Below are 23,357 nucleotides of genomic sequence, written 5' to 3'. Positions count from 1 at the left end.
GAAATAATGAATAATGAATAATTAATAATATTCAAAATGTATAATTTAATGAGTTCTCATTTTATTTATTTGGAAATCAGAAAAAAATATAGATAGAACAAATTCGCATTCAAAATAGACGCCAACAATGTCAACACCTGATTGGGATGGCTGCATGATAATACGCAAAGTATTAAGAGTACGCAAAGTAATACTTTGCGCACTAGAGCGGAAAAGCGATTCTTTGCTTTCTGTAATCAGTGCAGGAATGGTTACTTTTCAAGGTAACTGTAGGAAAATTTAATTTTCTCCATTTTTGAAAAACTACATTATTTAACAAGAAAAGGAGAGGTATGAATTCACGGAAACATCGGATACAATAGTTTATTACGAACAACCATAGATGAAGGATAAGCGTAAGTCTATTGTTTGTCCTATTTGTTTGTCTCTGGTACAACTCAATATACAAAACAAAAACCTAGCTAAAACCCAGCTTGAGAGTGGAGAGATAGTCAAAGATAAAGTGAAGAATGAAGAGGGAGAAAAAGGAAAGATCTTCTCATGAACCAAGGGAAGAATTCAGTAAATAGAAGTAATTTGACAGTAGAAACTTTTTAAATATAAAGCAATCCTATAAGGATGTTCAACAATCTGTTTCTTCTAATAAATAAATAAATGTTTTTTTTTACTATAAGAGAGTTTCTAGGGTCTGCAGCAACTCCACCATGCGTACAGGGAAGCTTCCCTGCATGAGAGTATTTATTGTCAAGAAAATTAAATATATATAATTTTACTATTTTTTATTATTATTAGTTTAAGCTCTAGATGATTGAGTATTATTTTGTATGCATTGTTTTTTTGGCATAAAACTTTATATATTATAAATGGCATCTCACTGAATATAAAGTAATCCTATAAGGATGATCAACAATCTGATTCTTCTAATAAATAAATAAATGGCATCTCACTTATGGAAAATTCCAATTCAAATAGTGTTTACAAATGAATTGGATATTCATGAACATACCACTTTGCCTAATACTGTTTCGGATGAACACATTAAGCCGTCGATCCCGGCTGCCTGAAAAGCAGTCGTTAGGTCATGTCAGAGGCCCTGAAATTGATCAGTTGCGACCTGAAAACTCTGACACCAGGCCTGAGCCAGCCAGGTTACTCGATATTATTATTATTATTATTATTTTATGATTATTCTGATTTGTAAACTGTCATATTATGTCAAGTGAGAAAAATTTGAATAATACAAAAAAAAACTGTAGCTATAATGAGAATACCTCAAACTGTGATCATTACTTGAATGTAGTCCAGTCAACGAAAGATTATAGAGGGAAAGGTTTGGAACACAATTTTCAACTCCACAGCTCGTTTAAGGATAGTAAGAAGATTACCATATCAAAAGTCCTCACCCCTAACCCTGTGCTTGAAGGGTGGGGGTGGTTTTTGTAAGTACCATTTTTTCAATTTCGCATAATATATCTCGGAAACGATGCAACTTATGAACATTTGTATTTTGTGCAAAATTGAAGCTTACAAAATTATCAACAAGATTGTCATCTACATTTCTTCCATATCTCTCATAGTTTCTGAGATATCCGCTCTAGAAGGTGAGAATTTTTTCGAAAAATCACCTCTGCCTTCAGTTTTTCATCTTTTCGGCCTTATAATTTTTGAACGATTGATGAAAAAAATTCGTGCTGATCATGAGCTGATAGAGCATTGAATTATCTTCAATCCGATGTATATTTTCACTATTTTACTCATTTCCCTACGACTGTTGCAGCGGTTTTAGTGTTGAGAGTGAAATTTTCTGTTCAGCAACAATAGATCAGTTGACAATCAAATTTGGAGAGAATGATTGGAACACAATTTTTGACTTTGCAGCTTTGTTGAGACTAGTTTGGAGGTGAGCATATCAAAAATCCCAACCCCTACATCATGTGCTAAAGGGATGAGGGTGGTTTGAAAGTTGCATTTTCCACTTATTACTTACATGCTTATAACTTGGAAACAATGTGTTCTATTGACATAATCAACTACGTAACAATGAAGCTTTATAAATTTCCTACAAGCTTTGTTCAGTAGAGATTTTCGATAAATCTGATACTTTTCGAGATATTTATGCTCTAAAGTGATGCATTTTCGAAAAACCAGTTTTTCTTTCATTTTTCGCTCTTTCAAGTCTTATAACTTTTCAACAATTGGGGAAACAAGATTGTGCTAATTACGGGATTGTAGAGCATTCAATTATCTTTCATTTCATGTATAATTCGACTATTTCACGCATTTCCATACGACTGTTGCAGCAGTTTTAGTTTGGAAGGAAGTTTAGAAGCATACCCTGTGTTTAGTTTCGCAGACTTTCCAATAGGTACTCAATATGAATGTTCATACTGAAGCACAACCTGCCAATTTATGATGACAGAGTAGTGTGATATTCAAAGAAAGTCACTTGTTGCAAATCTTGAGATTTGACTCTCAAAACTAAAACTGCTGCAACAGTATAAGGGAATGGGTGAAATAGTCGAGTTATACATGAAATGAAAGATAATTTAATGCTCTACAATCTTGTAATTAGCACAATCTTGTTTCATCAATTGTTGAAAAGTTATAAGACTTGAAAGAGCGAATAAATGAAAGAAAAACTGGTTTTTCGAAAATGCATCACTTTAGAGCATAAATATCTCGAAAAGTATCAGATTTATCGAAAATCTCTACTGAACAAAGCTTGTAGGAAATTTATAAAGCTTCATTGTTACGTAGTTGATTATGTCAATAGAACACATTGTTTCCAAGTTATAAGCATGTAAGTAATAAGTGGAAAATGCAACTTTCAAACCACCCTCATCCCTTTAGCACATGATGTAGGGGTTGGGATTTTTGATATGCTCACCTCCAAACTAGTCTCAACAAAGCTGCAAAGTCAAAAATTGTGTTCCAATCATTCTCTCCAAATTTGATTGTCAACTGTTCTATTGTTGCTGAACAGAAAATTTCACTCTCAACACCAAAACCGCTGCAACAGTCGTAGGGAAATGAGTAAAATAATGAAAATATGCATCAGATTGAAGATAATTTGATGCTCTATCAGTTCATGATCAGCACAGATTTTTTTCATCAATCGTTCAAAAATTATAAGTCCAAAAAGATGAAAAAACTGGAGGCAGAAGTGTTTTTTCAGAAAAATGCCAACCTTTTAGAGCGGATATCTCAGAAACTATGAGAGATATGGAAAAAGTAATGACAGAACTTGTTGATAATTTTGTAAGCTTCAATTTTGCACAGAATACAAATGTTCATAAAATGCATAGTTTTCGAGATATATGCGAAAAATGAAAGATGTTACTTTCAAACCACCTCCACCCGTCAAGCACAGACAGGGGTGAGGACTTTTGATATGCTAATCCTCTTACCATCCTCAAAAGAGCTGTGGAGTTGGAAATTGTGTTCCAAACTCTTCCCTCTATACCTTTATTTTAGCATTCGTTGGACTGGACCAAAGTGAATCATTGATGGTTGATGGTTTTAAATAATATGAGGTATGCTCAAAGTTTGAAGTGAATCTCACGGCATGTTTCGATGCCTATATTGGCTAACATACTATATATTTCTCCATTACTCTTTTCATTAAATTATAAATTTATCAATTCATCATACTTTCATAATTCTATTATCTATCCATTTATTATAATGAGAGTGATGCGAAACCAACAATCCAATTAACCAACGTAAACCGCAGACAGACTTTGGCGTGGCATCAAATCAACAATTAATTAACCAGTTATAGACCTCGTTAACCAGAATCATCCAGTTTGCAAGGAGACGCCTGCCTGGCATACGCGGAGGGTGGTTATATGCGCGGCATCTCATGTAATTGAGAATTCAATTACGTTTTCGTTAATCGAAATAGCAGGGAGAGAAAGAGAAATAAGATACAACGATGAATAGAGAGAGAGGGAGAGAGAGAGTGTGTGTGTGTGTGTCTGAGATAGATATTGATATGATAGACATACATATTGTATGTTTTATGACAATAAACGATGATTTGATTAATTTGATAGATAGATGGATATAGATAGAGTTCTTTATTTATGTATGTTACTATATTTTATGAGAGAGAGAGAGAGAGAGAGTGAGAGAGAGAGATTAGATTACATTAGATTTCTTAATAAAGAATTAGAATTAATAAAATGAACAGAAAATCTAAACTTCAAAGAGAGATTGATTGGTTATATGCCTTTATTAGGTCGGAGTTAGGACTCCTAACCTCTCTCTAAGAGAGATTAGATTTCTTTATTTATGTATGTTACAATATTTACTGGCTTATACACTAGTTTACACTAAATGACCGTTTAATCTTTAATAAAGATTAATTGCAAGAATAAAGATTGAATGCAATTAGAATAACGATAATATAATAATGTGATGTAACTTCATAAATAGGCGGTGTTTCAACAAATAATTGTCGATTCTCTAAGAAGAATATAAAAATATCCTCCCCATTTATACACACGACCGGGAGAGAGAGAGAGAGTGTGTGTGTGTGTGTGTGTGTGTATGTGATAGAGAGAGAGGAGATGAGGAGAGGAAAAGAGGGAAAATTTGAAAAAAACTCAAGTGAGTGAGAGAGAGTGTGATAGAGAAAACGAGAAAATGAAAACGAAGGGAGAGAGGGAGAATTTTAAGAAAATGATAAACTATAGGAAGAGAACGAGGATGAGAAGGAATTGAAGAAGAAGAAAATAAATTAAAGAGAGATAAATATTCGATGGAGGAAAAATGCACCCAAAAGTATGGGTGTATGAGGATTGATTTAAATTGTGTATGAGGATTGATTGATTGCCTTTAAATCAATCCTCATACACCCATAATTGTATTTTGAGGAGGGAGAGAATTTGAGGAAAAGCCAGAGAGGAGAAGAAAGGATTCAAAGAGAATGATGATAGAAATGGAAGATGAAGAGGAGATTTTTAGAATAAAAGGAAAGTTATGAACTATTTTTTCTAGTGAAAGAAAAAGAAGAATAAAATTTCAGTAATTTGTCGTTCTAATGTGGAGGAAGGTAAAGATATAGGAACAGAAATACATAGAGAAAAAAGAGTTATAAAACATTTTGAAAGAAAATTATTGTAGTCAAGTCTCATAGAATTTAGATAACAGAGAGGATAAAAAAGAGTTACAAAAAATAAATTTAGAAAGAAAGTTTTGTAGTTGAGTCTCATAGAATTTACAACTTACAAGTAGACAAAATGAAAGGATTTAGAAAAATTATGGGTTAAGAGGGAAGAAAAAAGAGAGTTATTCAAGAGTGAGAAAAAATATAGAATAAATCAGACAAAATAGATTAAGCTAAAGATTTAGAGGATTGAAAGATCATAAAGCGTCATGAGAGAGTAAAGAGAATACAGGTGGAAAAATCTGGTGTGGTGCACTCACACAACTTTCCTTGCCGTTATGAAAATTGATCAACTGATGCTAGTGTTCCCGCGCATCTCAAGTCTACTTTTCTAAGATCTGAGCCAGCTGGTGACAGGACAATAGCGCTGCAGACACACGAAGTCTGCTATCTCTTCATAGTGAATGATTCAATAGAATCAACAGTTGCCAACAGTTTGCAATTGCATAATCTTATTTTCTCTAATTTCGAGCTTATTTTCAATTTTAGGTGAAAATGCTACTGAACATTAATTGTATAGATTTTTATGCTGAATCTTTTCCACTTCATTTTTTTTTTGTTTAAATTGTATCTGGAGCCTGATAATTGGGAATCTAAAATCAAACTTTGCATAGATGATGCAGTGCTCCTCAAATTTTTACAGATATGAGGCTTGTGGCAGTTGATAGAGCTTATCAATGACTATTCTAGGTATGAATTTGATCAAAATCGTTGGAGCTGTTTTCGAGAAAATCACGAAAAACCCTGTTTTTGACAAGATTTTCGCCATTTTAGCCGCCATCTTGAATTACATTTGATCGAAATTGTTCGTGTCGGATCCTTATAGTCTAAGGACGTTAAGTTCCAAATTTCAAGTCATTCCGTTGATTGGGAGATGAGATATCATGTACACAGACGCACACACACACACACAACACACACACACACACCACACACACACACACACACACACACACACACACACCACACACACACACACACACACGCACGCACGCACGCACGCACGCACGCACGCACGTAACGTATAGAAATTAAGAAATTGGGGTACCTTAATTTTTTCGGAAAGCAGGTAATAGGGCAAGGAAAGTAAAAATAGTGATTGAGAGAAGAAGAAGAGAGAGAGAGTAGTACACAGGAAGAAAGCGTGAAAGAATATAGTGGAGGAAAGCAGCGAAGTAAAGAGAGAATACATTGTGCAAAATAAGGGTTGAGAGAAAAAGAGGGAAAATTTGTTAGGAGTGTCAAAGCAGGAGACAGCACGAATTAAATTTCAAATGCAAGCACACGATTTGAAAGACGTTCAAGTCAGGCAAATACGAGGATGTCTTGTATACACAGTTTACACACTATTCACGAATAACCTGTATGTTATGCTTTTCCTACCTGGAGAAGATGTTACTTCTGTGAACGTCAGTTTCCGTCTTGAGATGAGTGTCAAATTCTCTCTATTTTCCTCTTACATCCCCTCTTCTTTCTCTCTCTCACACATATTCAAACACTCTCTCTTTCTCTAAGAGTTCGTCATCTCTTTCTTCAATGCAAATTCTTTCCCTTCATCAGTCTCTCAGATGATCACTCACCCTCTCACTCTCTTACCTCCCTTTCTTCTCCAACTCGCGATCACTCTATCTCTCTCTCTCACTCTTTCTCTCTCTCTCTATTTCCCTCTCACTTTCTCTATCTCTATCTTACTCACTAACTCTCACTCTCTATCTTACTAACACACTCACTCTCTCCCTCTCTCTCTCTCTCTTACTCACTTACTCTCTCTCTTACTGACTAACTCTCGCTATTTATCTTACTCACTAACTCTCACTCTCTCATTGATATGTACAAATCTCCGCCAATTTATGTAGATGCATAACAATATTATATATAGCTATTACCAATTGCTTTTTTCATATCATATGTAGTTCAATAATTATTTTCTTAGTATATATTATTATGTAAATTCATCTATAATTTTGCTGTATTGTAATCTATTGTATATAAGTGTAAAAGCCAGTATATATTGTAATCTACGTAAATAAAGTACTCAATCAATCTCTCTCTCTCTCTCTCAGAGATTTTCATTTCTTTCTATTAATCTTATATAATATTATTACATAATAATGTAATCTATGATTTTTGTTTTCTTATTTTCTTATGTTAATTTTTTATTTTGTAAAGGGTTGTGTGGCAGAGACAACCAGGAGACCTACCGCCGCCCTAATAAAGGCAAATAAACAATCAATCAATCTCTATCTTACTAACTCTCTCACTCGCTCTCTCTCTATCTTACTCACTAACTCTCTCTCACTCTCTCTCTCTATCTTACTCACTAACTCTCACTCTCTCTCTCTATCTTACTCACTAACTCTCACTCTCTCTCTCTTATCTTACTCACTAACTCTCTCTCTCTCTCTCTATATCTTAGTCACTAACTCTCACTCTCTCTCTATCTTAGTCACTAACTCTCCTCTCTCTCTCTCTCTCTCTATCTTACTCACTAACTCTCTCACACACTCTCTCTCTATCTTACTCACTATCTCTCTCTCTCTCTCTCTCTCTCTCTCTCTCTCTCTCTCTCTCTCTATTTCACTCACTACCTCATTCACTGTCTCTCTCTCACTCTCTCTCTCTCTCTTACTCACTAACTCTCTCTCTCTCTCTCTCTCTCTCTCTCTCTCTCTCTCTCTCTCTCTCTTACTGACTAACTCTCTCTTTCTATCTTACTCACTAACTCACACTCTCTATCTTACTCACTAACTCTCACTCTTTCTCTATCTTACTCACTAACTCTCACTCTCTCTCTATCTTACTCACACACACACTCTCTCTCACTCTATCTTTGTATCTCATGAACTAATTATCATTTCCGTCACAGTGTCTTCCTACTTGGCAGACAGCAGAAGCGATATGAGAAACAATATTTTCAGGGATACAAATTAGTGGCGCGTGGAGCAGAGGGTGCGACAGAGAGGGGTGGCTGAAGATGGCTGAAAGGGAATTAAGAGCCCTTTCTGGATTAATAAGATCTTGCGACGTTTCTCCAGTAGGACGCCAAGGGCCATGAGACTAGCTTAGGAGGAAGCCCTTTGTTCCTTGTCCAAATTAAGCCGTCATCTCTGTCACACTGCCTTAAAGAGCGGATATATCGCTCTCTGTCACACCGCCTTATAGGACGGATATATCGTTCTCTGTCACACAGCTTTATAAGTAGAATATGCCAGCTGCCATCTGTAGAGCTAGAACCACCCCCACCCCCCTGAACCCCCCCCCCCCACAACATCCCGGAGGACGAGCTCGCCATTACTTATTATCACTTGGACCAACTTTGCACTCTCGAATAACTGCTCAGAATAGAAATTTCACGAGACTCGAAATTTGAATCGTGTAATTAGACTTGCTAAACGGCCAGGTTCTTTCAAATACAGCCTACAGGACGGAGGCTTGTGTGAAGAATATTTAAAGTTCTATTTGTATTAAAATATTGATTTAAACTTTTAGAGGGATAGATGGAGGGGTATGAGAAGAATTGAGAATAGAGAGATTGAACGATTATGATAAAACTAATAACATAAAGAATATTCATATTTTCTTCTTCTTCTTCTTTTTCTTTTTCTTCTTCTTCTTCTTCTTCTTCTTCTTCTTCTTCTTCTTCTTCTTCTTCTTCCACTATCTATATCTATAAAAGGCTAAGCCCCGACAAACTGAAATCACACCACAGCCCAAACTACTAAGCCTAAAAACATGAAATTTCGCACAATTTTTTAAGGTAGCCTCAAAGCATCCACTACAACAGGATTTTCAGAAATCTGCCCCCCTGAGGGAGCAAAAAATTTTACTTTTCAACCGGTCATTGCACAGCAAAGTCATGAGGAACTTTTTTGTTCAGCTACGAAAAAAAGTCAGATCTATGAAGAAAAATTCCGATCAAGAGCACAGAAGGGTTCAAGAGAGGGCACTTTTCGAAAATTTTGATGTAAAATCACACTACAGCTCAAACCAATTGACATACATACTTAAAACTTTGCACAAATATTCTTCAAACATGCTAGACGTGCACTAAGAACGGATTTTGAGATATTTTGCTTCTAAGGATTTCAAAGGATGAAAAAGGATCCTATTAAGTATCCTTATGGTAAGGTGAACTCCATATGAAACTGAGATAATTGACACATGATATTCTAACATATGTTGTAATCATTGGAAAGCGTAAAACAATTTCATCAATCAGCTAATCGAATTGATTTTGCGTTGATTGAGAGCGCGAGCTTGCCACGTGTTTGTTCCATTGTTGTATGCTTAGCCGGTTCGGTTTGCGCCTTCTATCAGCTGTATATGGAGTCTCATACACTCCGATTAGAACAGAGCACAAAGATTTTCTTTGGAAGGGATAGATGGAGAGATATGAAAAGAATTGAGAATAGAGATTGACTGAACGATTATGAAAAAACTAATAACATAAAAAATATTTATATTTTCTTCTTCTTATTCGTCTTCTTCTTTTCTTCTTCTTCTTCTTCTTCTTCTTCTTCTTCATCTCCTTTTAGTTGTTATTCTTCTTCCTCTTCCTATTTTTTCATTATTTTCTTCATCTTTCTTTTCTTCTACTTCATACTTTTAGTTTTTTTATTCTCATGTTTTTGTACATCATGAAGCAGTCCAAAAAAATTTATTTTCCAAAATTAGCCGTTATTAAAATACTGCTATTATAACGAGGAACTTACTATACAATATGGTGACACATAGAACTTGACTTTGAGTATAACATTAAATTTAACATAAAACTATGGACAGCGTGAAATTAAACTCTAAATTGGATGTGAGAATTGACCCATGAAAGAAAAAATGTTGATCCAATCGGAATTTGAATAAAGCAAAAACTTTTATAAATAGGACTACTTTCTGAAAGGATTAAAGATATGGATTCTCAACCCAACTGCTATGAACTGCTATGAAAAAGCTAATCGACTACTATAGAGGAATCTTCAATCGAGACTACGGTACATCACTACAGTAATAGTTAGTTACTATACTACAGTAATAATTGAAAGAAAGGGTAAAAAAGTGCTAAGAAAAGGTAAAGACACACGCTACTAGGGAAATTAATTTCCTCAAAACCTTCAATCACAAACAAGAGAAAAGGGAATTTTTCTCTGTTCGTCAATAAATACTACCACAGAACGGGAACAAACCAATCCTTCCCATCAACCAGTCTCCACCCAATTCCACCAACAATTCATCAACGACAATTTGATTTCGCAAAAACTGATTGAAAACGAAGGTGAAAAATTATCTCCCTGCACACCTACTCCATGATTCCAATTTGAGCGACATCAAAAATTCACAACGAAAAGTTAGGTAGCACAATTATTGTTACCTAAGGGACTGATTCGTTCAGTGAAAGTTTCGAATTGTAATAACAGTTTTTTCGAACCCCCCGACTGAAATGAAGTTCTAATTGTGCAGAAGTAATGAGAACGAAGTAGGACATTACATTCAATCATGGCTCCCGCATGAATTTCAGTGGACACAGCAGTAATCAACTGGCTTCCCTCACTACCTGCCAGTATTCTAATTTTTATTTCATACTCTGTCAAACACTGTTTTTAATAACGAAACCTGTATCAATAATCAATTTAAAGCCCATCGAGAAATAAAATTGTGTAGATTGGCTTCGATTGAGAGCTGTGTTGTTCTTGATGAAGTCTTCAGAGAACAATAGACTCGGTGAAACGATATCATTTTTCCATTATAACTTGATTTGAAGTTATTGGCTCCTAAATTGGCAATCAAAACACAAAATATTTCACAATTGTCTAATTGATGAAGTCTTCAGAGAACAATAGACTCAGTGAAACGATATCATTTTTTCATTATAACTTTATTTGAAGTTATTAGCTCTTAATTGGCAATCAAAACACAAAATATTTCACAATTATCTAATTGATGAAGTTTTCAGAGAACAATAGACTCAGTGAAACGATATCATTTTTTCATTATAACTTGATTTGAAGTTATTGGCTCCTAAATTGGCAATCAAAACACAAAATATTTCACAATTGTCTAATTGATGAAGTCTTCAGAGAACAATAGACTCAGTGAAACGATATCATTTTTTCATTATAACTTTATTTGAAGTTATTAGCTCTTAATTGGCAATCAAAACACAAAATATTTCACAATTATCTAATTGATGAAGTTTTCAGAGAACAATAGACTCAGTGAAACGATATCATTTTTTCATTATAACTTGATTTGAAGTTATTAGCTCTTAATTGGCAATCAAAACACAAAATATTTCACAATTGTCTAATTGATTCAAAGCTGAGTTTCAATTTTACAAGTGTGTACTTTTGATTCTAGTGAATTTGATAATACTCTTTTCACATAAGAGAAATTGAGAATTCCAATATTTGAAGTTTTTAATCTATATAACGGGTTGGTACATCTAGTTCCCCAAACATTAGGGCTAGCTTGATTATACGTTGAGGAGGGACAACCTTCATGTTTCATTCTTCATCATTCTATTCACGTCCCTTCGATTCTTGTAACAAAAAATTATGACAATTATGATGATTTATCATTATATTAGAAGACAAATATATTTTAAACCTCAACCTATGTACACGTGATAATTTCACAAAGGTTTTGTCAGTGGAATACTTCATAAATAAAACAAAGAAATGTTCTGTTAGAATGAGAAACCAATATCAGAGCTGTTCGTAAAAAGAAAATCGCCCACAAGTCTTGAAACAACAGGGATAGAAAGATCTGCAGTCAACTACTCATCAGCTATGTAAATTCCACCGCAGAACAAAGAATGAAACACCAAAGATCGCAGGAAAAAGAAGAAAAACCGATCGAAATTACAATGCATGAGTTGGAAAAGAAAAGGAAGGGGATGTATTTAAAACTATTCTCCTCATAATTACAGACAACGTCTTCGTCCAACAATTGAACTGAAAACAAAGAGAAAACAAGGATAGAGAGATATCTGGGATTAGGAATGGCACGGCGAAGGAAAAGGAGGAGAACTTGGTGAATGGAGAGGTTGGTAGAAAAAGGGACGGGCGAAGAGAAAAAGTAGAATGGGGGTGAAAACTAAAGCTAAAACAATAGAAACGGAAAGTTGGGTGGGGAAGAAAAGTTCATGAATTGAGGAGGAAGGATGGAATAGAGTTGGGAAGTTGGAAGTTAGAAAATAAAGTGGAAAAACGATGCAAAGAGAAGACACAGGAGAAGAAAGTAGGAAATGTCAAAGAGTAACTGAAAAGTTATGAGAGAAAGGACAAGTTTGTGAAAAATGAAAAAAATTAAGGGAAATCAGGAAATTGAAGAGGGAAAACATAAACAATAGCATGAATGATGTAGATTGGAAAATATGATAGAAAACGAAGAAATTGGAAGGCAGCAGGGAAATATTTAATGAAAATAATACAGACTTTTTTGATGTATTTTACACGATATGCAGACAATAATAATATCTTTATAATTCCTATCATAATACGAAAATAATACCTTATATATTACTATTAAATTTTGTAAAACTTTAAAGTGAAAAAACACTCACATTCGTTGATGTGGCGATGTCCGTTTCGTGCTGGTATCGCACATTTTCAAGCCAAACAGAAACTGAAGTGTTTAAGGTTATGAGGGTGAAATTTGGTGGGGGTGGAGGGGAGTTTTGGTGGCTAATGGAGGAGGATTTAAATGAGTTTGTCAAACAGGGTGTGGGAGGAAAAGTTGATTTGGTCATTTAGAATATTGTCTGGCTGTTGTTTGGTGTGTTTGTATATTTCTAACTGTTCTAGGACAAACACAGCCAAACAATATTCTAAATGACCAAATCAACTTTATCTCCCACACCCTGTTTGACAAACTCATTTAAATCCTCCTCCATTAACCACCAAAACTCCCCTCCACCCCCACCAAATTTCACCCTCATAACCTTATAAACTTCAGTTTCTGTTTGGCTTGAAAATGTGCAATACCAGCACGAAACGGACGTCGCTTCATCAACGAATGTGAGTGTTTTTTCAATTTGAAGTTTTAAAAAATTTAATAGTAATAATAATAGTGGAAACAAGATGGATAACCAACAACAAATACCTTATATACCTTCTTCTTCATCCATTACCCACACTTGTGGGATGGATGGCGTCATTTCACAATAATAAATTGATACAAAATGAAAGGGAGAAAAAGGACAAATAGAAGAGACTTGGAAGAAATGAGGGAAGGCTACAGAGCACCATAAAAAGATGGCAAATTATGATTCAAAAGGATTGTTTAACTTGAAGAAAATTTAAGGAAAAGTGGAGGAGAAGAAAAAATGGTTAACCAAGGGGATAACTGAAAAGGAAGATCATATGATCGAAAAGTCCAAGAACGGAAGAAGGAATTGAGAATGTGTAAAAATAGTAAAATAATTGGACCAAGTGGGAAAATAAAAATAAAAAATAGAGGAATAGGAAGATGGAGTGATAGAACGACGAAAAAATTAAAGAAGAAAAAGCAAAAGAAGAGGTAGATGGAGAGGAGAAATAAATTAGAGGAGGCAGAAATACAGAATGAAAATGAAGAGAGAAAGTAAAAAGAGAAAAGAATTTCCGGATGAGGACATCTCGGTTGTCGCAGTTATTGTGAAGACGTGCCGACAATAAAAATGTCCGCCAACTTCCGAATAAGCAGTAAGCTATGCTAAACATCAATGTGGGATGAACTAACTGAAACCAAGTAGACGGGAAAAGAAAGAAAAGAAGTAGAAACAGGGAGAAAAATAAAAATGGATCTATCATCAATGCAAAGCCAACTGCACTGTAAATAGAACAGAACGGCTTTTACCATGCCGTTTACAGCTACAATTTCATCGGTCCCCTTTTATTTCCTTTCTTTTACAGCTATTGGCAAATCCACCCTTGGCAATTCCCAGCATCTCCCACCTCTTTACTATCCTTCTTATGGCTTTTTATTATACATTCGTCTCACATACTAAACATCCCCGTTGATAGAAAAAGCAATGGATATGTTTGCGAGGATGTTAACTTTATCCCAGCAACAATATTTTGCTATATTCTAGGTGAAATAATTTCTTAGACATTTAAAAATGTCTCAATTCAAAAAGTTCCATTACACTGTAAAAGGATTTTTCGATCAGCCAGTCCTTCAACTTAATCTTCAACAAAACTTCATCAGAGTCAATCTTAAATATAAAAGGTGGGAGAGAGTTCAATATTTTCCTGCTCATGTGATCAGGACTCTAAACCGTCCCAAACGCTTCAGGATTTTTTACTTACTTTACTTGATGATTTAGGAGAAACTAAGGGCCGGGATTTAGCTAAGTTCTAGACTTTAAACAGCTGCAGTCAGAAAATTAGCTTTCCAAAACGGGGCGTAGTCGCAGTTTTTATAACAATAGTCCCAGTTTTTATCTTCTTATTTCTATAATTGGAAACGTTTTTCCTTGACGAAATTAAACATTTCTAAATAATTCAAAATAGCTGAGTAAATAAACTTTACTCTATTATTACTTTAATACAATTATTGTATTATAATGTTGAATAACATCTCAATCAATTGATCAATAATGTTATTCGAATAGCCAGATTTTTTGTGCAGATATAAGATATATTTTTTTTTAAATTCCCTAGTTTTAGAAAGTGCTACAACTATCCAAGAGACAAAAAAGAAAATTTGGAAAAACTTATTAGAATATAGGGCTAAAAGAAAAATATACATGAACATACTATTCTTCTACCTCATTAAAAATATATGTTTACATTATTTGTCATAAGGGGGGTTGTGCACCCCTGTGGTACTGTACCTACCATAGGCATGTGTCTGCTTTTATAAAAAAAACCGTAGTTCCTATAATAGAACGATAGCTAATATCCTACCTTACCCTAAAAAAATACAAGAATGCAACATTATCGGCGATAGGTACGTAAATCTGAAACTTTTTATAAAACGAGAGGTGAAAAAAGGATAGTAGATACCGGTAACAACAGTGAGCCTGATTTCAAAAAGGAATATAATAATGTAACACTTTGACAAGAAAAATAACATAAAATCAAGTTATGTGCTATACAAAGCCATAAATAATAAAGGTATATTCATTGCAAGTGGCCCCGTACATTTATAGAATAAGATGAATTCAATCTAGTAAGGCCTCATTGCATACAAAATGGTTAAATTTCAATTGTGATTAATTTCAGGAGAACAAATTAAAGATATTTTTTCAAAAAAATGCATCTCTAATTGGTAATTAATCACGATTAAAATTTAACCGGCTTTTGTGCAACCGGCACTAAAAGTTTAATTTACAATTTGTTGTCAAAATGAAAACAAAATTACAAAACATCAACAGACCAGAGGAGCAATGCCAATCCTGTCTATGCATGAGCCCCGGCCTAACCTAAATTCAAAATAAATTCGATTTTCACACTCACCAAATTGACTTCCAATATCTCAATACTTCCAATACCACTTGACACTGATTTATACTTGAAATATCTCTACACACAATCACGCGTTGATATAGAATACCGTTTACAAAAATAATAATACCATCGATTGGAAAATTGCACGAAATTTGAACGAAACCGAAGGTTATGCATGTTTTTGCAAATCGAGCAGCACGGCAAATTGAATGAAACGCGCATGATCTAGCAGACAGCTAATTTGGTTCTGATTTTCGTCTGTAGGTGGCAGCACCAGCTTGAATCAAGGAAAACATGGAGGTCCTCCTGATAGAAAAAGCGGCAAGATTTGAAAACTAGGAGAACGTGATAAAATATTGATATTGGTTCAAGGATAGAACTTCATATTGATTTTAAAATAGTGAACAAGTAGATATGTGAGATATAAAATGTAGTTTCTATTCTAAATCTTGTGTAAATTTTACTTTTAATTTTGACTTTTTAACCAGTTGACTTATCAAAAAAATAATCTGTACCTACTTTTCTGAGATCTCAGCAAAGTTTGTTATATTGTATAAAATGAGAACCTAAAAATCTGAGTAAACCTTATAAGGTAATCTTGCTGTTGATAAGAAAAAATAAAATTTATTATCTCATTCTTCTGCACATTAACGACCACACATTTGAGTAATTCTTTAGCAACATTTGAAGAGATAGCTTACATTTCTTCAACTAAGAGAAAACAATTTTTTGGATTGATAGAAAATCTTCTATAGCAGTATGAAAAAAGATCTAGAGAACCCAAGACTGTGGCGATTCATAAATAACAAAAATTCCAGAATTGCTTTGTCAAGCTTATAATAGAGTAAAAGCTGCTCCAGCTCAACCTATGCCAATAATGAGCCATTTCACCAACCTCCTTTTATACACCACATCGCTGCAACTCTCAGCCTTCCTGGTGTCATTTGGCAAATTTCTATGAAAGATCTGTGTTATAGTGAGGTCCACGTTATAATGGCAGTGTTTGATTAGCAATGGTATTGCTATCTTTGTCCATCATTCAACAAAGCAGATAGCGCTATCTCTTTCTCGCTTTGCTCTTTTGCCAGATCGTCTTTTAACAATGTAGAATTAATAATTAACAAAATAATTCATCTCAGTTATAAAAATTAATTATGAAATTATTAAAAAATACCTATCATTTATTGTTTAATAAACTATAATTGATTATTTATTTTTATTATTGAAAAATGTTTTTAATTGGTAATGAACTGTTATCAAAAGGATTATTTTTTGTAGATACTCTCATATGCGGCCAAGCTTTAAAGCTTTGCATATGTGTAATTTAATCAGAAGGATTCATTAATATTAACTTTTAATTGCTTATTTGTGTATTGTATTATGAGTTTTTCTGATAAATAAAATCATTATTTCATTTCATTATTATTTTTAACGAGAATGAACAGTTAATATTACATCAATAAACCTGTATCAGCTATCGTCTTGACCAAGACAGAGGATTAGCCACGTTGTTCTCCTATCTTTCTTCACTGTCATTATAACGTGGACCTCACTATATAGTGAGGTGACCTGCGTTCTATTCCATTATACAATTGAGTATTGAGGTGTTGAATAACCATGATTATTTCTATACTGTACAGGAGTTGATATTTGTGACGGAGTAGAGAGATAGTTTTTTTTTGAACATATCTATTGATATGTTGAATATTAATGAGTAGTTCTATTTTGTGTTTCCTGATGTGAGAAGTGCTTCAGTTCCCTATACAGTTATATTAAATTGAGCACAGGGAAGTCTGAAAACAAAGCGAGAATAGCATTTTAATACTTTCTATCCTACTCTCACTCTTCATAGCAAACTATGCAGGGTTTGATATTTATGTCACGGAGTAGAGAGATAGTTGTTTCTCTTTTCTATTGATATGTTGAATATTAATGATTAGTTCTCTTTCGTGTTTCCTGATATATGTGAGAAGTGCTTCAATTCCTTATACAGTTATATTAAATTGAGCACAGGGAAGTCTGAGAACAAAGCGAGAAAAGAATTTTAATATTTTCTATCCTACTCTCACTCTCACTTCATAGCAAACCACTTTTGCTCTCTAAACAAAATACACTCTTATAATTACATTGGAAGAGAGAATAACAATTAACAATGGTAGTCTAAATTACGTTGAAGAATGTTCATCAAGGATTTAAGGTTTTCAACTATATTAAATTCTTTTAAACAGTTTTGTTAACAATATCACTTTAATCTCTTCTAAATATGAAATAATACCATTCTATCACCAATCATTAAATTACTTCGATACTTAATTTCTAATAACGGATGTAGGCTACCCACTGTCAAACATTTGAATAGAATATGATATTGTACTGCACTTAATTGAAAAAAAAACAAAATTGGGAATGTATAACTACGGTACGGTAAGAAACATACACAACTTATACAGCATTGAACTGTATGTTCGAATCAAACTAAAATACAAATAATAAATAACTTACCCACTATTGGTTTTCTTTTACAACTCTTAGGCTAGGCTAGGGTGGACACACACTAGTTAGTCAAGACAAGACTAGTCACGATTAGTCACAATATTTCACATAGTTGCTTATGAAGCAACACACTGGTGTGTGCCCACCCTAGCCTAGGCTAGGCCCACACCAGTTAGTCAAGAAAAAACAGACACTTTTAGTCACAATAATTCACATAGTTGCTTATGAAGACATGTCTAATTGCAATGACTAATCGGTGTGTGTTGCTTCATAAGTACTATGTGAAGTATTGTGACTAATCGTGACTAGTCTTGTCTTGACTAACTGGTGTGTGCCCACCCTAAGGCTAGTCACACACCGATTAGTCAAGACAAGACTATTCACGTTTAGTCACAATACTTCACATTGTTGATTATGACGCAACTCACACTGATTAGTCATTGCAATTAGACATGACTCCATAAGCAACTATGTGAAGTATTGTGACTAAACGTGACTAGTCTTGTCTTGACTAATCGGTGTGTGACCAGCCTTACACCTAAATATATTGCAATACACAGAACTCTTAAAAATTTCAATTGATGAATTGTCATTGAATGAAATTTCAATTGAATTCTATTAAAAATATAATTAAAAATCTTCCAAAACTCTTCATTCAATCAACCTTTCACCACCTTTTTTAAATGTTTACTTAACAGGAGGTTTTAGTTCCCCATTATCACAAAATACAAGTAGCAGTAGCATAACAATTGAATTGAACAAAAACGAACAAACTCAACAAACACATAAACTATTCTTATTGAAAAGCACCAGTAAACATGAAACTTTTTCAAAACTAATGGAAGTCTAATATTGGGTCAATTAACATGTGGTTTGCGCCAACACAAAGCTTAGTGCTCTTATAAAATGTGCAGGTTTTATTCATATTTTGAAAAATGAAAAATTACTACTATATAATTAGAAAAATGGATAGAACTGCTTAAAATAAAGTAGGCTACTAATAAAGTACTGAATTAACATTTGGCTGCGATAAATAGAAATAAATAAGTCAATTTATTAAAAAAATAAATAATTTGAACAACACAAGCGGTTCTTCACACTGTATCAATTCAGCCTTATTATTTTTGAAAATAGTAACTACAACTAGAAACAAATAAATAAATAAATAATATATTTTTGTCAATTTCATAATAAACATTGGAAGATTAGCTTCCTAATATTAGAGTACCATAGATGAACAATATTTTTAGCATGAGTAGTCAGGGCTCAACTCAATCATAAATATCAAATTTGGTTAAAACATCACAACAAGTAAATCCTATAATAAATAGTCGCATTTTCTTTAGACATTACGATAATAGTTGAAATGTATAATCAATAATCTACACATACATAATATATACCGTATGTAGTATAAAATAAATATATTATTTAAAAAATGGAAGACAATGGTAACTTTAATGTAAAGCGAACCTTGCACCTTTATTATCATTTCTTAGAAACAATAGCCTTTTTAAATATTGATGATTATGATAATGATGATGTTCACAGAAGACAAGTTTCAGTATCATCTTTTTCTTTTCCTCCATTTATGTTATTTGAGAGTATCTGAAAAAAAAGAAATAGATTTCTTCAACTGAAGGTATTTTCCTTTGACAAACAGTAGCTTCCTTTCATTCATAACTACTTATTAGAAAGCTTGTATCAACGATTATTATCATAGCCACCTCTAATACAAGGCCGCGGCCTACGATATTGCAACGTCGCAGTGTAGGCCTACAATCTAATACGTCATGATTGGTGAAAAAGATCAGCTGGTATTTTTTAAAATCTTTTTCACCAATCATGTATTAGATTCTAGGCCTACACTGCGACGTTGCAATATCGTAGGCCGGGGCCTTGTATTAGATGTGGCTATGTTATTATTCATTGATAATAATTTGAAATATGAAAACCAAGATCAAAATGTTCCAAGGTTTTTGAGGATGTAGCCTAATAAGAACGTGGTTTTCAGTATTTTTAATATTTTCTTAAACAATCAATTAATTTTAGTTTTGTTGCTTAATTGTCAAAAAAAATAAACGAAACTTTTGCAAATATTTACATTTTTCGAATAGATAAAGCAAAGAAAAATACATGCACACAAGAAACGAACTAATGTGAAAACTGCGATAAACTCATTAGGTTCAACAATAATTTTCTATTTCTAAAAAGTTCAGAAGACACAAGGTTTTTTTACAAGAACAAGACTATAGAAAGATAAAATTAGGCTAAAAAAATCCTTCATCTGTCATGAAGTATTTCAATTTACCAATGGTTTCACAATGGAAAAATGAATTGAAAAAGTCAAATTAATAATTGATTAAATTCCTCCATCTTTCATGAAGTAGAGTAGGGTTTTCCAATTCATCAATCAGTTATATTAGTTGCACGTTGTGAAATCAAAGTTTGAATCAAATAAACCCAGACCATGCATTATTTTAAAATGTGATACAAACCTTCCCAAAGTGCCATATTTACAGACCAAGCATGCAGGATGATGGGAACAATCGAATAATTAATGAGTTTCGATGAATTTTAGTTCACATTTCCACTGAATTTATTCTGGAAAATGAGATTGATGTAAATATCGTGCATTCTGGAGGTTATAGAATGATAAATTTATCTATAGAACGTACCGCGATTAAAGTTTCTAAACAGTGAATTTTACTAATAGTTCAGTCAATTGAATTGAATGGTCGTTTTTCAGGAAACAGCCCCGAAAGAATTTTTCTAAACGGTTCTATATCTATTTTGGGGCGCTGAATTCGAATCCGAAATATGTATTTTTTGTTAGGAAGGCCTTGAAAAGTTATTATAATGAAAAATTTGTATTTTGGCTGTAGGACATGATTTTCTATTTTTGGGTGTATTCCCCCTCCCACCACTACTAAATTCGAAAATTCCCAAGGAATCCTGTTCGGAATTAATTGTTCTTTTACGTGATGTGTGGTTTTTCATCTATACTAGAAAAATATCCAAGTTGTATAGGGTAGAAGTGGTAGGTTTGCATAGTTTTGAAAACCCCTTAGAAAATATCCCTTTTTTGAAAAATCGTAGCTCCGGAACAAAAAATGCCAGAATCCTGCGCGACCACTCAATTTATTGGAAATTTTATTATCTTTTATTTTGTTGAAAATAATTGTTCTCAAACTCGAAGTTTTCGAGATTGAATGGAACAATTTAAAAAAGCCCTAAATTTTAGGGGTTTTGGGGGTGAAGCCGCCCTCTGGCGTGTCAGAAAATTTCAGATTCGAATTCAGCGCCCCAAAATACATATAGAACCGTCAAGAAAAATTCTTTCGGGGCTGTTTCCTGAAAAACTACCATTTGACTGACTATAATAAGAAAACATATTTTGCAATAATAATTTGGATACCCAACTTACAAATCAACTCAAAAAAAAATCGATATGTTTTTGAAATATCTTTTATGATTGAATGGAATGAATTTTATTTACACACATTTATGGGGAAACTTCAATAGGATGACTTTTTACACACTTCAATATTCGTACTGCAGCATGCAACATATTGTTTGGTAAAAAGGGTTAAGTGATGCAAAGGTTATAAAATTATTCAAATTCAAACAAACTTTCTGAATAAACTTATTCAACCTACAATACTACACAAGTGATACTTTATACTTGCATGCAACATGAACTACAAATCATTTCACGTTTAAATAAATTTGAACAGAATATTTGAAGCCAAGCAACTTTCTGTATCAATTTTGTTAAATACAATAATTTATATTCAAATTAGTATTTCAAGTACATTTATATAAAAATTTCGGTAGTATATCAAGTGGTCTCAAGTACATACATTACACTAAAATGTTGGTATTTAGGCTACATGTTTATTTAACTTTATGTACATGTTTATTCAAATTTATGTAAGTGTTTATTTGAATTCCAAACTCACTTACACTTCTAATGTTGTCCGATTTGTTACGTTTTCTCCTCTGAATGTATTTGGCTACTGGTGGAACAAATAGATCTGGATTTAGATCTTCAATTTTTCTCCGAGATTTGAATATAAGACTCACAATTGATCCTATCAGAATGGTTAATAGGAAGCCGATAACAACATACCACAGGTAGCTGATTCTATATAAATAGAAATAATTGGCTTGAGGTTTTCTGAAACATTAAAATACGCAGAATGTGAGTGGAAAGGGTAGAAAAATATATTCAAATAGGTGTAATTGTTTGAAGATATACATGAATTGACAAGTAAAAACAATATCATAGAGAATAAATGTAATTATTTCTCTATTCTTATTATATGAAAGTATTGGAAAGAATAATGTTTTTGATTGAGTTGATTTATTTATCTATAAGTTCATCATCCATGATTATTTGGAAACATCGTTTCTCCAATAATCTTTATTGAAAACAACAGGCAGTAGCCTGACCGTAGTTCCGGGTGTCATTCATATTGTCTGGTGTTTCAAATGTGCAAGTATTACAACGTTTCGTTATTTACGTTTATTATCTAAAATTATCAAAATATTTCTAATAATAATATTAACATATTGCCATTTAAACGCCAATAACTAACTTCTCTAACCTCTCACAAATGAATCAATGTTCACTTTTGAAATTGAAAAGTGTCAATAAAAGGCAATTATCAATCTATCTATCTTTTACATTTAAATATAATTAAACAGTACCTTTTAGGCTATGTTCATGTAATTTTATACACTGTACAATCTGAGAACTGGCAGATATGAGGAACTCTATACGCAGAGGAACTTCAAAATTGAAACAAATTGAAAAACAAAAATTACCAAGACTAGCAAAATTTCATTTATAACTTATATTATTGTTCCTTTGTTATCTGAAAAGCTGAGGAAATATTGTTATTAGGCCTGAGGAATAAAAAGAGTAATCGAATAAGATGAACATTGATAAGAAAGTATGACCAAAAATTGTCTAAAATAAATTTCACGCATAATTGAAAATGCAATTCACATTGAATTTTGGATTATGTTATTTTTGATTTACATTAAGGATCGTACTGAAATTTGTCTATGAGCCTTTCTATATTTGTATCAAATACAGGAATATCAATGCATGCAAGCATACATATTTGGATGATGCAAGGAAACGGCGATATTTAAAAAATATGAAATCCAAAAACGGAAGATTCTTAAAGTTAACAAATAGAAAAAGAATGGAATGAAGTAATAATTGAATTTTACTCTAATTCAACTTCAACTTTAAT

General features: G+C 33.1%; 1 protein-coding gene across 6 annotated transcripts in view; it reads right to left on the bottom strand.

Moving 5' to 3' along the window:
* Positions 1 to 18,508: 18,508 nt before the first annotated feature.
* Positions 18,509 to 23,357, bottom strand: part of LOC111049085 (putative sodium-dependent multivitamin transporter) — a 28,812-nt gene continuing 23,963 nt past the window's right edge. For 3 of the 6 annotated variants that reach the window (XM_039426369.1, XM_039426368.1, XM_039426370.1), the window contains exons 11-12: positions 22,057 to 22,270; positions 18,509 to 19,698 (exon numbers count right to left, since the gene is read on the bottom strand). In XM_039426369.1, coding sequence (XP_039282303.1) covers positions 19,636 to 19,698; positions 22,057 to 22,270 — 277 coding nt within the window. In that variant the 3' untranslated portion in view covers positions 18,509 to 19,635. Of the gene's footprint in view, positions 19,699 to 20,588; positions 20,695 to 22,056; positions 22,271 to 23,357 lie in introns of all 6 variants that reach the window. The other 3 variants (XR_005571117.1, XR_005571118.1, XM_039426367.1) reach the window with 3 other exon arrangements.

Source organism: Nilaparvata lugens, chromosome 4 (genome assembly GCF_014356525.2).
Source record: "Nilaparvata lugens isolate BPH chromosome 4, ASM1435652v1, whole genome shotgun sequence".
Lineage (NCBI taxonomy): Eukaryota > Metazoa > Arthropoda > Insecta > Hemiptera > Delphacidae > Nilaparvata > Nilaparvata lugens.
Note: the sequence above shows the minus strand (reverse complement) of the source record. Positions and strands in the feature narration are given on the sequence as shown.